This window comes from Cetorhinus maximus, chromosome 14, assembly GCF_964194155.1.
Source record: "Cetorhinus maximus chromosome 14, sCetMax3.hap1.1, whole genome shotgun sequence".
In the NCBI taxonomy this organism is placed as follows: domain Eukaryota; kingdom Metazoa; phylum Chordata; class Chondrichthyes; order Lamniformes; family Cetorhinidae; genus Cetorhinus; species Cetorhinus maximus.
In genome coordinates this window covers 68,658,713-68,673,110 of record NC_135892.1, presented here as the reverse complement: position 1 = coordinate 68,673,110, position 14,398 = coordinate 68,658,713, and the positions used below count along the sequence as shown (strand labels likewise).

General features: G+C 37.9%; 1 protein-coding gene across 2 annotated transcripts in view; it reads right to left on the bottom strand.

The window, feature by feature from the left end:
* Window positions 1-1,113: 1,113 nt before the first annotated feature.
* Window positions 1,114-14,398, bottom strand: part of flvcr1 (FLVCR choline and heme transporter 1) — a 48,075-nt gene continuing 34,790 nt past the window's right edge. For both annotated transcript variants that reach the window (XM_078557042.1, XM_078557043.1), the window contains 3 exons: window positions 11,969-12,080; window positions 4,911-4,966; window positions 1,114-2,622 (listed from right to left, as the gene is read on the bottom strand). In XM_078557042.1, the coding sequence (XP_078413168.1) occupies window positions 2,545-2,622; window positions 4,911-4,966; window positions 11,969-12,080 (246 nt within the window). In that variant the 3' untranslated portion in view covers window positions 1,114-2,544. The remainder of the gene's footprint in view (window positions 2,623-4,910; window positions 4,967-11,968; window positions 12,081-14,398) is intronic.

Below are 14,398 nucleotides of genomic sequence, written 5' to 3'. Positions count from 1 at the left end.
CTTTTTGACACTTGATATCACAAAAAATATCAGTACTGCAATGTGGTCTTACCACTAACCACCCGTGTCAGGGACACACTCCCCATACTTCAGTTACTTCCTGACCTGCTGATTTAAAAATATTTAGTGCCAGTGAGTCATGGATTACAGAAATTCAGCTTAATCCAGTGACAAAAATGTATCTTTTGGAGCACTGGCTGAGGAAGACTTGTAATAGTCCCAAAATCCTACACCTGAATTCTGCATGAGTCTATTTTGGTGAAATTTTGTGGTGAGAAATGAGCCACATGCTTAGGAGCTCTTAAAATCAAACACTCCCAGGGCAGATTTGAAATAGCCAGAATTAGGCTGACTCAGATCCACCTATCGTGTAAGAACATCCATCAAATTTTTTTATGCCACTTCCTACGATGTTCAACCCGATTTCAAATTTATGCTTAGTAATTTTGTTTTGTTGGCCTGATGCAAGAACTGGATTAAGACAATTCAAGTTTATTCCACATTGGACTCTTACAACCGCAAGAGTCATGGGATTTTCACTCAAATTAGGCTGGGTTGGATTGGAATCCAGGTCCTAGAAATGAAAGGACAGTGCACTAATATACACCAGCTAGTCCCTGCAAGTGAGATTACAGAACTAATATTTATTTGTCAAGTTATAGTCATGAGTGGTGTAACCATAACTGGCTATTAAAATATGTTTTGTGTCAAAGGTTTTTTTTCAATTGAAATTTTAACCAGGACTAGACCTTTCTTTTCTAAAACACATTTATCATTTAACATATTAGTATGAAGCAGCTTCAAAATGCTAGCTTTTTAAAAAATAGTTGGCTTACACTGCAGTACTCAAACATGCAGTTCATGCTAAACAGCAATGTCACCAACACGGAAAAAAAAACTGGACCATCTTTTAAGGACAACTCCACCCCCACTGAGCTGCTCCAGAAAAAGCAAGCATTATGAAAACACTCTGGCACCCATAGGTGCAATCATAAGTTGTTCTGCAGAATAGTGGGCTGCAGACATGCCATTACAATTCTCTACACAATCAATTCCTGATTTCAGCCAAGCTATCTGGGGAAAGAGAGGGAGAAAAAAAACCACAACAAATCATTGTATGCAAAATAAAAATTTCATTGTGTATTAAAATCACTTGAAAGAAGAAAATTTTACAATTATATACAGGTATGTGAAACTTGAACCAAAATAACTACAATGTGCACTTCCACAGTGACTGGTTCATAAATTGATAACGTCACCTGGTAGCAATAAGAGAACTACAAATCTTTGCAAATGAATGAAAACACAGAACTGCTAAGGTTATCATTGATGCGAGGAGGAATGGGAAAAAATACCTTTGGTTCTACGTTGTCAATATATACAGTACCATCCAGCTTCTAGGGACTAATGATCTTGCACGAGTTTGATCATTTGGACCTTAATACAGTTCTTAGAATTCAATGCATCTACACAATTGAAATCTGTTACATCTTCTCATATCAATATTAAAGGCACATCTATTTTGATGAACAGATACTTGTTCCCCCCACCCCTTGGGGGCTTACAGTACATAAACTGCACTGGACAACAAACTGTACATTTTTTCACTCTCTAACTTCACATGAAGTTCAAGATAGAATATCATTTGTGAATCTTAAACCTACTCTATTCATTCCTGTGAATTTAATAGATTTAAGTGCAAGTTATGTTGTGAATATTTTCTGTTCACTAACATCTTTACATACATAGACATCTGTAGCATTTCATTACAGGTCAAAAGTTGTAACTCACTGCAGATATATAAAACCTATCAAATCTGTGCAAGCTACTTGCTAAGCACATTACAGTTTTAACTATTTAACAAGAATCAAGTGCATTTCCACTGAAATTGCTTTTACAGATGTTACAAATTGTGCAAGAGTTATTTATACACAATTTAACTAAAAATTAAACTTCTTTGAATGTTAAGAAGGCTAGAAAGTTTACTTTGTGGAGGACTCAATGCTCCTTCACTTTACAGAACACTGACCAGTTCTTGAAACTCATCCAACATGCCCAAGAGCAATAACCAACAAAAATCACAGTCGTTTTTTTAAAAAGAGGATGGGATTTTATCTCCCCAGAACGATGTTGAAATCTGTGTGCTTACATCTGGAAAATTACTGAACACATTAAAAATGACATTCAGACAACAGAAGATTGTATGTAAGAATGAAAATGGTGTTCAAAGTAAGCTTTTTAAATTTTTACACTTAAAAATGGAAATCTGATCCAGTTTAAATCTCCTGTACAAATGATATTTGCTCAAACTAATCAAACTGTCCATTTTGTTTTGTAGAAGTACCCAAATTACTGGGCTACAACGTAATGCTCTTGAAACCTGTTACAATGAGTCGATTATCAAGAACTTCTAATAAATATTGGTCACCGTTAATAAATTATCACAGTTTTCTAACCATTGCACCCTTAGCAGCTGTTCATATTTTTTTCAGTGCTATGTACTAGTTGTGCGTTGTACCACTGCTATCCATTCTCCCATAGTAATCAGATTGCGGTTTCTGCTGGTGCGTGTAGTTCATTTTGTGAAGTGGAAACTTTTTCTAGTGAATCCCGAACAGCAAGCTGGAGAGAGAAAAAAAATATCAATTCAACATAATTGGTGCACAGCTAACACTGAAGAATTTTTATAAAGAAGTTTTCATAGCTTTTAAACCCAAAGTATTGGTCATTTTTTAATATGACTTTAGCTTCTTTCACTTAAACTTTTAATTTGTGTACTTGAATTCAGGTGGCCTTGTTCATCGCCTTTCTTCAATTTTTTCCATCATGTGCTTCATTTCTAGTTTTGCCTACGGATTTACAGTTCTCTGGATTAAATTTTTTAAATCATGAGGGGTGTAGACAGACTAGATAGGGATAAACTGTTCCCACTTGTGAAAGTATCAAGAATGAGGGGGCACATATTAAAAGTAACTGGCAAAAGTGAAAGTGATATGAGAACAAACTTGTTTACACAGCAAGTGGTTAGGGTCTGGAATGCACTGCCTGAGAATGTGGCGGATGTAGCATTCAAAAGGGAATTAGACTGTTGTTGGGAAAGTAAGAATGTGCAGGGTTATGGGCAGAAGGCTGGAGAATGGCACTAAGTGAGCTGTTCATTTGGAGAGCTGATGCAGACAGGATAGGCCGACTGGCCTCCTTCTGCACTATAACAATTCCGTGATTCTGTGAACTTTCTTCTCTAGCTACTGTCCTTGCATGTACTTTAGTAAGTAGGCTGTAATATTTCAATTAATTATTCTAATAACTTTTAAAAAGGTTTCAGTAAAATGCTTTTCATTCCTAGTCAACCAGCTGTATACATGATCACCACCTTATTCTGGCTGCATGTAGTCACACCACTATTCCTGGCCAGAATGGAGCTGCATGAATAATTTCTCATCAATTGCTACAGTATGTGGTTAAGATTGATTTTACGCACATAATTTGTACCTAACAATGCTCCACTCACTGCATTTCGCTGGATAAATCACCCACTTCTCATCATAAGTATTTTTTTTGTTGTTCAGATTTTGTTTGCTGTAAAATAGACAGTTTGCTAGTGTTCTACTGTAATTCTCATGCTGCTTCCAACTTAATGGCTGACAGCGCAGCTCACTGGCTGACAGCAGTGTCAATAGGCACTCTGTCTTATTCTGCATGCAAACTTATCTGTTTTAATTCAAGGCGGCAGCAGCTTTTTTTTTTACTCGTTCATGGGATATGAGCGTCACTGGCAAGGTCAGTGCTTAAACCCATTTCTAATTGCACTTGAAATGGTGATTTTGAGCCAATTTCTGGAACTGTTGCAGTCCATGTGGCAAAGGTACACTTACAATGCTGTTAAGGGAGGAAGTTCCAGGATTTTGACCCAATGACAGTGAATGAGTGGCCATAGATTTCCAAGTCAAGATGGTGTGAGACTTGGAAGTTTACTGGGAACATCACCTCCAACTAAAAAACATGTCTAAATTTAAATACTGTATGCATATTAGGTCAAGTAAAGAGAGGGAACTTGGCAATAGAAAATAATATTGAATTAACATCTCCAGTTTTTGGGATAATAGAGTGACTATCACACAAATCCTTATTAAAGATTCTGTATTATCACTAGATATACAGGTAAAAGTAGATGACTCAGGATTCATATGCAATATCAAACCAACATCTGGTTTATTATTCGAAGGCAGGACATTCCAATTAAAGTGTGAGAATAAATTTTGCAAGCACTCATCCTGGAAAGTAGTGGAGAATTGGGTGCAGAAGTGAGTATGCACTGTTTTCAGTAAACCAATCCAATCACCTGCCAAGAGAAGATGCCCAATAAAAGCAAACTGACTATTCCAACTGAAGCTGGAACAAAGCACCCATGTATGGCAGGTCCAGTACTAAGATTGCTTGCTGCACGCTCATCATGTAGTCATTGTAGCACAATGACGTCTGAATTATCTAAATCAGAGGTAAAGGTACCTATGTTGACAGCAGTGTCAATGAACCATGCATTGAACTTTTGAGGGCTAGAGTTTTCTTCCCACCCCCACGCCAGCAGCGTTGAGCTTCTCAGTGTGCGTTTCACGCTGGCTGGCCGTTAATTGGCCAGCCAGCATGAAATCGTGGTCGGGGGCTGATTGCGGTCGGCAGTCCGTTCCCCGCCTGATCCAGGACCTGCCGATTACGTCCGCCTGCCGGCCTAAAAATTCTGCCCTTGGAACCTCAAAAACTAGGAAACTATAAAGTACGTCTTAATAGCACAATAATCATATGGGAAAAAAACCTGGAACCTAATTCTTGAAACCTCATTCATAAACCTGCTTCACATCAAACAAATACTCCCTTTTCACAAATGAAAAAAGGAAAAGTGATCAACCTACCTGTGCACCTGCAGTTAAGTTTGCTTGTTGTCTTCTTAAGTCTGATTTTATGAAAACTGTAAAGAAAAGAGAAATTATGAAACAATCTATTTCTTCTTATATGCACATTTTATAAGCAATGGAACCTATGAAAGTGAACAATTTCAACCTTCTAGAAGAAGATTGGTTAGTTTACTTACATAGTCAATTAAACCATAATAAAATTTTATAACATCTGGTACAGCAAACTTTATTCAGCATCTTTTTAAACCATGTAAAATATGAAGCTTTCAAAAATGCATAACTTAAAATGAAGATTTTCAGATAGTTTGTATCATACAAACTAAGATATTACAAATACATTTCTAGTCATTAAAAGTAACAATAGAGAAATATTACTGAAACACATCTCATTTATATTCTTTAAACAGGAGTTGTTCTATTATAATGACAATTCCATTGTAATCGATTACATTTGCCTTAATAACTTTCTGTGGATGTTATACAATTGTGTCAATTTATCACAGAAACCAGCAAGGAACAAATAATTTGCAATCAGCTTCTGTCAACCTTTCCTTTACAAAAAAATCACCGACAAGGAACTTACTTTAATTTAATTGAATAGCAGCACCACACGCAACAAAAAGTATTGACTTTACATTTTTGCAGAGTTCTTACCTCATACAGCTTCCAGACAGAACACTGGCTGAAAATAGTAAGACTAACCAATTTAGAAATAAAAATGTCCAGCATATATCAGAAGTCACCAATAGAAGGGAGTGATTTCAAGGCCATATAAAAAGAGGATATGAAGGCAGGACCAATGGTTTAACAAAATAAAATAATTGTGCAAAAGCCACCACAAAAACACATATTTCAGAGCCTGTGGATTATTGCATTATTTTCTACAAACCAGAGGCCCTCAAATGGTAAGTATTTGAAGTATACAAGAAGTTTAAAACTTTTACATACGTGCTTATTTTTATGGCTGTTAAGTGTTACCATCACGCAGGTCAGTACCATTTTCCACAATAACAGCCCAAGACTTGGGTTTGGAGCAAGAGTTGTGAAGAACGTTAGGGCCTAGGAGGGAGAATTGCCTATGAAGACTTCTCGTAGCACTACCATTTGGCGTGACTGCAATACAAGTATGCTTCCTGTTATTAAACTTGACCTCAACAGACATCTGCATCATTATTTATCATCAGTCACATGCGGCACCAGTCATTTTGACAGCTGCCCATGAGAGATACAAAACATTGCAGAGTGCTGATTGAGAAGTCAGGAGTGTTATACAAAATTCATTGTTAGTTAAAAAGCCATGAGATTTATATTGTAATTTATGTAAAGTTCCAAAATAAATTATTGCCTCATAATCACTCCCAGCTATTCCTTCTCCCTCCATTCAGTATGGATAAAAGCTACATCCAATCTCAAGTACAGAAGCTAATTCACCATATTATACCTGCATATTTGATGAGTAGTATGTGTATTTATGGCTGTTCTGCAGTGGCTCCATTCTTTTCAAGTTTATGCTTTAAACTAATAAGTTTAATCAAAGGATTATTTGTGCATGCTGTAAATGTTACCTACTGGAATTTGTAGTTCTATTAGAAGCATCTGTGACTTTTATATAATATATGCAGTTTTCCCAACTTGCTGTCAGCAGCTACTGAAGAACTCAAAAGGTTTGAGTGTGCACATTTAACATGGAAAGGGTTTTTTTTAAAAACAAGACATTTCACTAAGCCATACCCCTACAGATTCATTACCTGTAACAACAACAGTTGCATACCATGTCTAGTGGTGGAGGAAAAAAATTGTCACTTTTCCACATCAGAGGGTGGACAGACTAGAGTATGAACCTTCTGCTGGAGAAACAAAAAAATAAACTGACACTATCTTGCTTTGATGTGTACAGAATAGTGTTTATAGCAGGTCAGATGATCAGGGTTTCTTTGTGCTTGGATGTAAAGTTAGAGTTAGAAACTAATTTTTGGCATCCCCAGCCAGCATCAAGCACTCCTGCCAAGGTCGAGTATTGGTCAGATGCAGAGTAAAACTCCCTTTAAACTGCCCCAACAAAGTGTCTTAATTGCAACCTCAGAACACCAGAGTGATATTTCCTCATCAGCTATTTTTATGGCCTCAAGAGTCAGGTTGCTGACTGGTGCCATATTACCAGATTCACATCATTTAAAGTCTTTAACACCAACCAAAAGGAGGCTTTCATTCCATACATTCAGCCTTATTTCAAAACATGTCCCAGAAGTGAGAGGACAGTGTTCCAATCCTCAGCACCATCAAATCCCCATCAGAATTGTTTCTGGTTATACGGTGGTTTCTGTTACTAACAGCAGCATAACGCCGCCTTACCCTGTACACGATTTTCCATGGACAGTCACAATCTTGGTTCGTTCATGTAGACAGGTTATATTCCTTTCCTAAAACCTAAACAGACTAGCTTCACAATTGACTTGTTAATACAAACATGTCAGTAAACCAAACAAGAGCTGAGTGTGCCCCATAATGTTTCAGAACACACAAGAGTTCACAGGGTGTCAAACTGCAAGAATGAAGGCTTAATAGTTTATGAACATCATAATGACTCTGAAAAGGAGTTAAGTCCTTGAAAAGTGCTCCACCTGTCTTTATAATTACATTATTCTGTCTCCCCTTCATTGAGCTTTCCATTCACATTAATCCATTAAGTGAACTTCTGCCCTTACCACTGCTTTTTTTCTTACCGCTACTTGCATAGCCACCATGTTTTGCCATATGCCTTTATTTCAAGTGACAGAGAGTGATCAGCGTTTAATATTCACGCACTGTATAGAGAAGAGATACTGGAAATCTGTTAGAAAGCTGCAATACATTCAAGAAGTTCTGTTGGAGTCAGTGTATTTAGTTGAGAATTTGTGCACAACTTCAGTCTTGGGACTACTGGTAGCAGCCTCCCATAGGACAGCAACTCATCATTATGGAATCTCAACTAATTGCATAGGGCCTCTCACTCCCACATTTTGTCTAAATTTCAAGAATGGTGAGATGTAGTTTTAACCACCCAGAGCTGCATCTGGATGACCAGACGAGCATGTTGGGTTGCAGGCCGTTTATATCGCTACAAGGAAGTTGGTCTCTTTCCAGTTTTGTCAAAAATTCTTCAATGACCCATTCCACTGGGATTTCAAGGAATAATGGAGTGAAGTTTTCCAAACATATTTTCTCTGAATTTCATTCTTCAGCCATGTACTTCAAGAACAGGATCTAACATTATTCCTCAAAAATAAAACTGTCCTTTCACTGTCTTATGAGTTCTAGCTATTGTTTGATTCCCCATCTCAAAATTCTCTCTTTATGCACTACCAATAACTTTCATTCAACTATCTAATTAACTGATTCACCTAGCTGATATGGCTTTTGCATAAATGCTGTGAAAACCTACTGTAGTTTACTATATGTATTTACAGTACTCAACATACAATCAAAACTTAGTACCTGTAGTTTGTTGAACTGGCTATATACTTCCTGTGCTGGAGAGAGGAGCAGCTGGTAAAAGGAGCTCTGCGATTTATTAGGAAAAAAACTGGGTAAATTGGTTAAGAATATACAATATTTTGGGTGGAGAGTGTGCACAATGTTTACAGTTACAGTCAGTTGAAAATTTTTTATCAACAAACTCTGAAGGTATACAGATCTAAGTTTTGAGTTTGCAAAGTTCAAGATTTGCTGCAGCTTTTTCTCCAGTGTGAGTAAAAGCCCAATGGGTGCAGCAAGGATTTTCAAAATGTTGTTGCTGACAGACAATACTGGAACTTAAGAAATCCAAAAATAAAGGAAGCTGAATATGAAACCTCCAGGGATACCAGAGAATCAAAATGGATGAAACATAGTAGATTCTTAAGGCATACCTATTATTTAAAAAGGGTCAATGTGACAAAGGTAAATACAAGTAAGAGGCATACTAGGTGTAGGGATCATGTTATGAAAAAGACTTTTGTAAAAAAAAAATGTTAAATGACAGCAGTTGAATGAGATCTACGAGTAAAATGATGGAAGAACTGCAAGTTACTCGAGGCCACATAATTAAAGCCTCAAAAGGGTTTACTGCAGACATCTAGCAGGTAGAAATGACCAAATTTTCTCAATGAAAGTGTCAAAGGAAGTGCATGTTTCTTCACTGCATAATCAATGGTAGCATTTCGGAATAAAATGGTATAGGTGATTTAAATGGTGCATCATCTAATTCTTGCCATTTTAACAGGAAACTCAGTAAATAAAAGTGAGTTATGTATGAATATTAATGCAGCATATAATTTTCCAGCAGCAACAGTAAAGGCCACAGAAAGATGGGTTGTTGTTCCATTAAAGGGAGTGCAGTTGAACCAGAGGTCTTGAAGCAGACGAGGGGAAATAGTTAGAAAGTATTAGAAACAAGAGGGGATGATGAGGGTGTAAAGCGAGTCTATCCAGGGTACACAACAGGCAGGGTACCTTAGCTCAGCGATTATCTGTTCAAGTAACGTGGTATTGAAAGGAACTGACTTTAGAATAAAAAAGGACTGATGACCACACATAACCAGATAGAGAAAACAAATGCTTTTGCGTTAACAAAAGAAGTAATTGGAGGAGGTGGTTAGACATGAAGCTAATAAAAATATATAAAATCACAGCTGTAAACACAGGATTAACAAGAGATGAAACTACAATGATGGGATGTTTCTGAATGATTAACACTGGTCTTCTGCCTAGTTTTGTGATGATAAAACAACTATCAAAGAATGAATGCAACAATCTATTAGCAAAATCAATAAGGGTGGAAATTAATAAGAGCACAGTAATTGGGGAAATGTTTTAGTCAGGTGAAAGTGATCAAGGATGTTCAGATGCTTGGGTAAATAAAACTGTGAAGATGTGAGAACTGGCTATCCTGGAGCAATGTGGACAAACCAGGGTTAACTGAAAGGAAAGGGATGAACATTTTCATAGGTGCAGTAAGTTACTTTTCTTAACATGGGAAGCAGTACTACAGTAGATCGGTAATAGATGTAGCAGTCAGCAACCCATCAGGGATGACTAATAATCTAGAAAGGAGTGAAAAACTTGTTTTATAGCAGCCACTGAATAAGTAGACTTGATGTGCTAATTGTTGTGGCAGCAACAACTGCATAAATAGTGAACTTAAATACCTCCATAATGGAGTAAAGGGGAGAATTAAAAAGGAAATGACAGTTTATTCCTAGGAGAAAAACTGGAACCTGATATTGCAGTAAATGAATAAGGAGCACTAAAGAAAATGTTATTTTAAAAGGCAAGAAGAAACAAATGGAATAGGAACCATGCTTCCATGAAAATGGAAACAAAGACCACGAGAATGGAAATGAAGACTGGAGATAGCAGTAAGAAAAATTCAAAGTAACCTCTCAACTGTAAGAAATAAGCTGGTAGGTTCTTTTAAGTGGGAGGTTGGGTAGACAGGTCAATAAATGACGTTAGGTATTAAGTTAATACTTCACATCACTCTCCATTCAACAAAATACTGGACAAATTCCAGGTACAGTCAAACTGCTTAAAAAATCTCAAGCAAGCATGAACATCAGGAAGAGACTGAAAGTATTAAATGATGCACCCCAGAACGATCAAAGATTAAGCAATAAGACACTAACTAATATGTCTACCACTACAAGAGCTCCATGCAGTGGCTAGATGGGGACTGAAGCATGATATTTTAATGGGGCATTAAAGAGTAATCAATATGGTTTTACAAGCAATAGGTTATGCCCCATAAGTATGAAATTAGTTCTGGTAATTTAATTGCAACCTTAAAAGGAATATCCAGTGAAGTTTATTTGGATCTTCAGAAGACACCTGATAATGTTCCACATGAGAAGAGACTGACTAATTTCATGGAAATTAACACAAATTGGCTAAGAAAAAAGAGAGGGTGATGATCATCAATGAGAAAGAAGATTAATTTGAAAGACATTATGCAGTAGTCTGTTTTGACTTCCCTGCTTTGCTATTTAAGTGATCTGGAAGTAGGATACTTCAAATGATTTTAAATTTTGCTGAGGATTCCAGGCAAATAGTCAAATGGAAGATTGAAAGCATTTCAAGAAATCTAGGTGAGTTTAAAGTGAATGTGGAAAGAAAAGCAGTTGGACAAGCTAGAATCAGAAATACTTGGCTTGTGTGCAAAAGAAATTTGCATTATGAATTATGGAAAAGATTTTTGGTGAAGACCAACTTTTCACCGAAAAGATTCAATTAACGCAAAGCTGTTACCTCAGTTAGTCAAACTACCAGAAAGTAGCTCAAATAACTAATCTGAAATAGGTTATTTTAGCCCAGTGTAACTTACTGATGAGATCTGGGAACATTGTACATAAAGGACACTGATGCACTGCAGGATGTTTACAGAGCAACAAAGATAATTGGGAGACTTGGGGCCCTAAATTGCAAAGAGAAAAATATTCCTGAACATGGACTATCACAAAAGTAAAAGGAAATTAGCAACCGTCAAGGCTGACTAAGAGGCTGAAAGAAAGTATCTTTCGCTCCCTTCTCCATATGTAGATTCCCAGCAAAATCAGTTAACGCATTAGCAATTAACTCTTTTTAAAAAAAGCCGGATAAATATATTTAAAGAACCATTGTGAAGGTTCGAAGCACAACAGAGATGTAAGTGGAACTAGTCAGCATTGAGTAGTGCACGTTGTACGACTGGATTAATCCAGAAATTTTGCGTCATTATCCTTCATGTGGGGGGAGCCGGGAAGAGGGGATGTGGAAAGAGAAAAAGAGCAAGAACAGAAGTGGGTCTGGGTAAATTTTCAGAGCTTTTTTCTTCTTGGAGTTTATCAGTTGTTGGCTGCCTCCTTCTTAAGATTGATAGGGCTGAGTGTAGTCCTGAATAGGAAAGAACGTACAAGATCTGTGGAGGGAATGGCCTTGATGGGCTGAACAGCCTTTTTCTTGTTCCACAATACATTTTATACGATTGACAGATTAAGGTGCTGCTTCCCTCAGACAGAAATGTATTACAAAACAATTTTCAAATAGTAAAAGCCACTAATTACCTGTAAGAATGATTCCCACAAAGATCCAAGAACAAAGAAAGAGATTTCCTGCTAACGTGCCATGATTTGCTTTCAGCTTTCCTTGGGCCAGTGTGAACACAATTCCAAAGAGCTGCAATTACATAAAAACTCAATATTGAAGCAACTGTCCAAAATTCCTCTAGAAAGAATGGGCAAGTTTGTGTACAGTCCCACAATTACCCAACAATACCTCACTAAAGTGATCATTATATGTGTACTAATGTTGGCAAGTCACTTGATTGCATCTTGCCAAAAAAACAACTCTTTCCTTGGGGAATCAACAGATGTACAATTTCAGCAGCTATTGCCATGCAGCAACCAGGAACAAGAACCAGATGGACAGAGGCCAAATGTAGTGCCCCTGACACTAAACATATCATTCTAAATCCATAATTGCAACTTAATAATTACCCCTACTGCACTTCAAACCACAAAATATGTCATTTTGAAGTGTTTCATTTTTAGAACAAGGCACACACAAAGTGATTTATCAATTCCATGAGTTGTATAACAGTGATATTAACCAGTAAATTACCAGGTATGCAAGATGTTATAGCCTATAAAGTCAATGGCACCAAGCCAGTATTTAGGCACAAAATAGGTACCCGAGTATCCACTTTGACACATGATGGCATGCATGCTACTTAGTGCGGCATCCAACTAAAGACAGCAGGAATGCAGACTATTTATTGCCTGAAATGCGCACTTTGTATTTACATGTGGTCTAACATCAGTAATCCTTCGAAGGCTGCCACCAGGGATGAAAGAAAGGAAGAACTTGCATTTATATATACTTTTCATTAGCTAGGGCATCCCAAAGCACTAAAGTACTTTTTACAGTTATGACTGTAATGTAGGAAATCCAGCAGTCAATTTGCACACAGCAAGATCCTATAAACTGCACTGAAATAATGCAATTTTGATCAGTTTTAATGACACTGGTTGAGGAATAAATGTTGGCCAGGACACTGAGAATTCCCCTACTCTCTTTGAGCAATGCCATGAATCTCTTACAGTCACTTGATGCAAGCAGGCAGCACTTTGGTTTAATGTCTCATCTGAAAGATAGTACCTCCGACAATACAGTGTTCCCTCAGTATTGCATCTGGAACGTGAACCTTGATTCTGAGCTCCAGCATCTGGAGCTAGATTTGAACTTACAACCCCTTCCACTGTCTACCCCTACCAATCATTTGACCCCACTTCCCCTACCCTAGGTGATGCAGCAGCCCAAAATTCAAATCCGCTCCAACAGTAAGCTGCTTGACACCTAGGAGGCATCTGTCATTCATCAGCATAGTGTAAATGAGGGCAGGGGCCCAATACAGAGTGTGCTATAAGACTTATCCCTTCCAAATCAGGGGTGTCCCAAATTTTGGTTCACAAGTCTCAAGAGTCTATTCTGTTTTTGCCAATTTTGTGCCCTCATGCATGTAAACATTTTATGAAGTTATACCAGATGTTTCTACCAGCAACCACACAAGTATATTTAAATATAGTGGGAAAAAATTCATTGCATAGTGTGGCTGCCCAGACTTATGCCATTTTCCAAGCTGTTCTTACTCAACATTGTCAAATGCTGTGCACTGAATACTAACCATTACAAGTGTGGAGCCTCATTTTTTCAAATTTTAATTAGATATTAGATACCTTAAAAATGTAAAATATGAAGTTTTATTTTCTTTTCTCATAATCCAATCTTTCTTTCTGTACTGGATTAGGCACTGGATTCACCCATTCTAATTTGTACTTCCTTCTCAGTCCGTGTTGATAATTCACAATCCTTCAATCTGACTGGTTGAGGAAGTACACATTTGTTTACAGTTTACCCGCCTCCAATATTCTCCCTCCACCTGGACCCCTCCCTCTGGATTCTTACCTTCTCTTGATCTTTTCATTGAGAACTGTCGGCGTGACATCAGTCGTCTCAATTTCTCTGCTCCTCTCACCCACTCTAACCTGTCTCTCTCTGAACTTGCTGCACTACGTTCTCTCAGGTCCAGCCCTGACATTGTCATCAAACCCGCTGACAAGGGTGGTGCTGTTGTTGTCTGGCGCACTGACCTCTACCTCACAGAGGCTGAGCGTCAACTCGCAGACACTTCCTCCTACCTCCCCCTGGACCATGACCCCACCACTGAACATCAAGCCATTGTTTCCAGGACTGTTACTGACCTCATCTCCTCTGGAGATCTTCTTTCCACAGCTTCCAACCTCAGTCTCCCAACCTCGGACGGCCCGTTTCTACCTCCTACCCAAAATCCACAAACAGGACTGTCCCGGCAGACCGATCGTGTCAGCCTGTTCCTGCCCCACGGAACTAATTTCTTGCTATCTTGACTCCATTCTCTCTCCCCTTGACCAGTCCCTTCCCACCTACATCCGTGATTCCTCTGACACCCTACATCA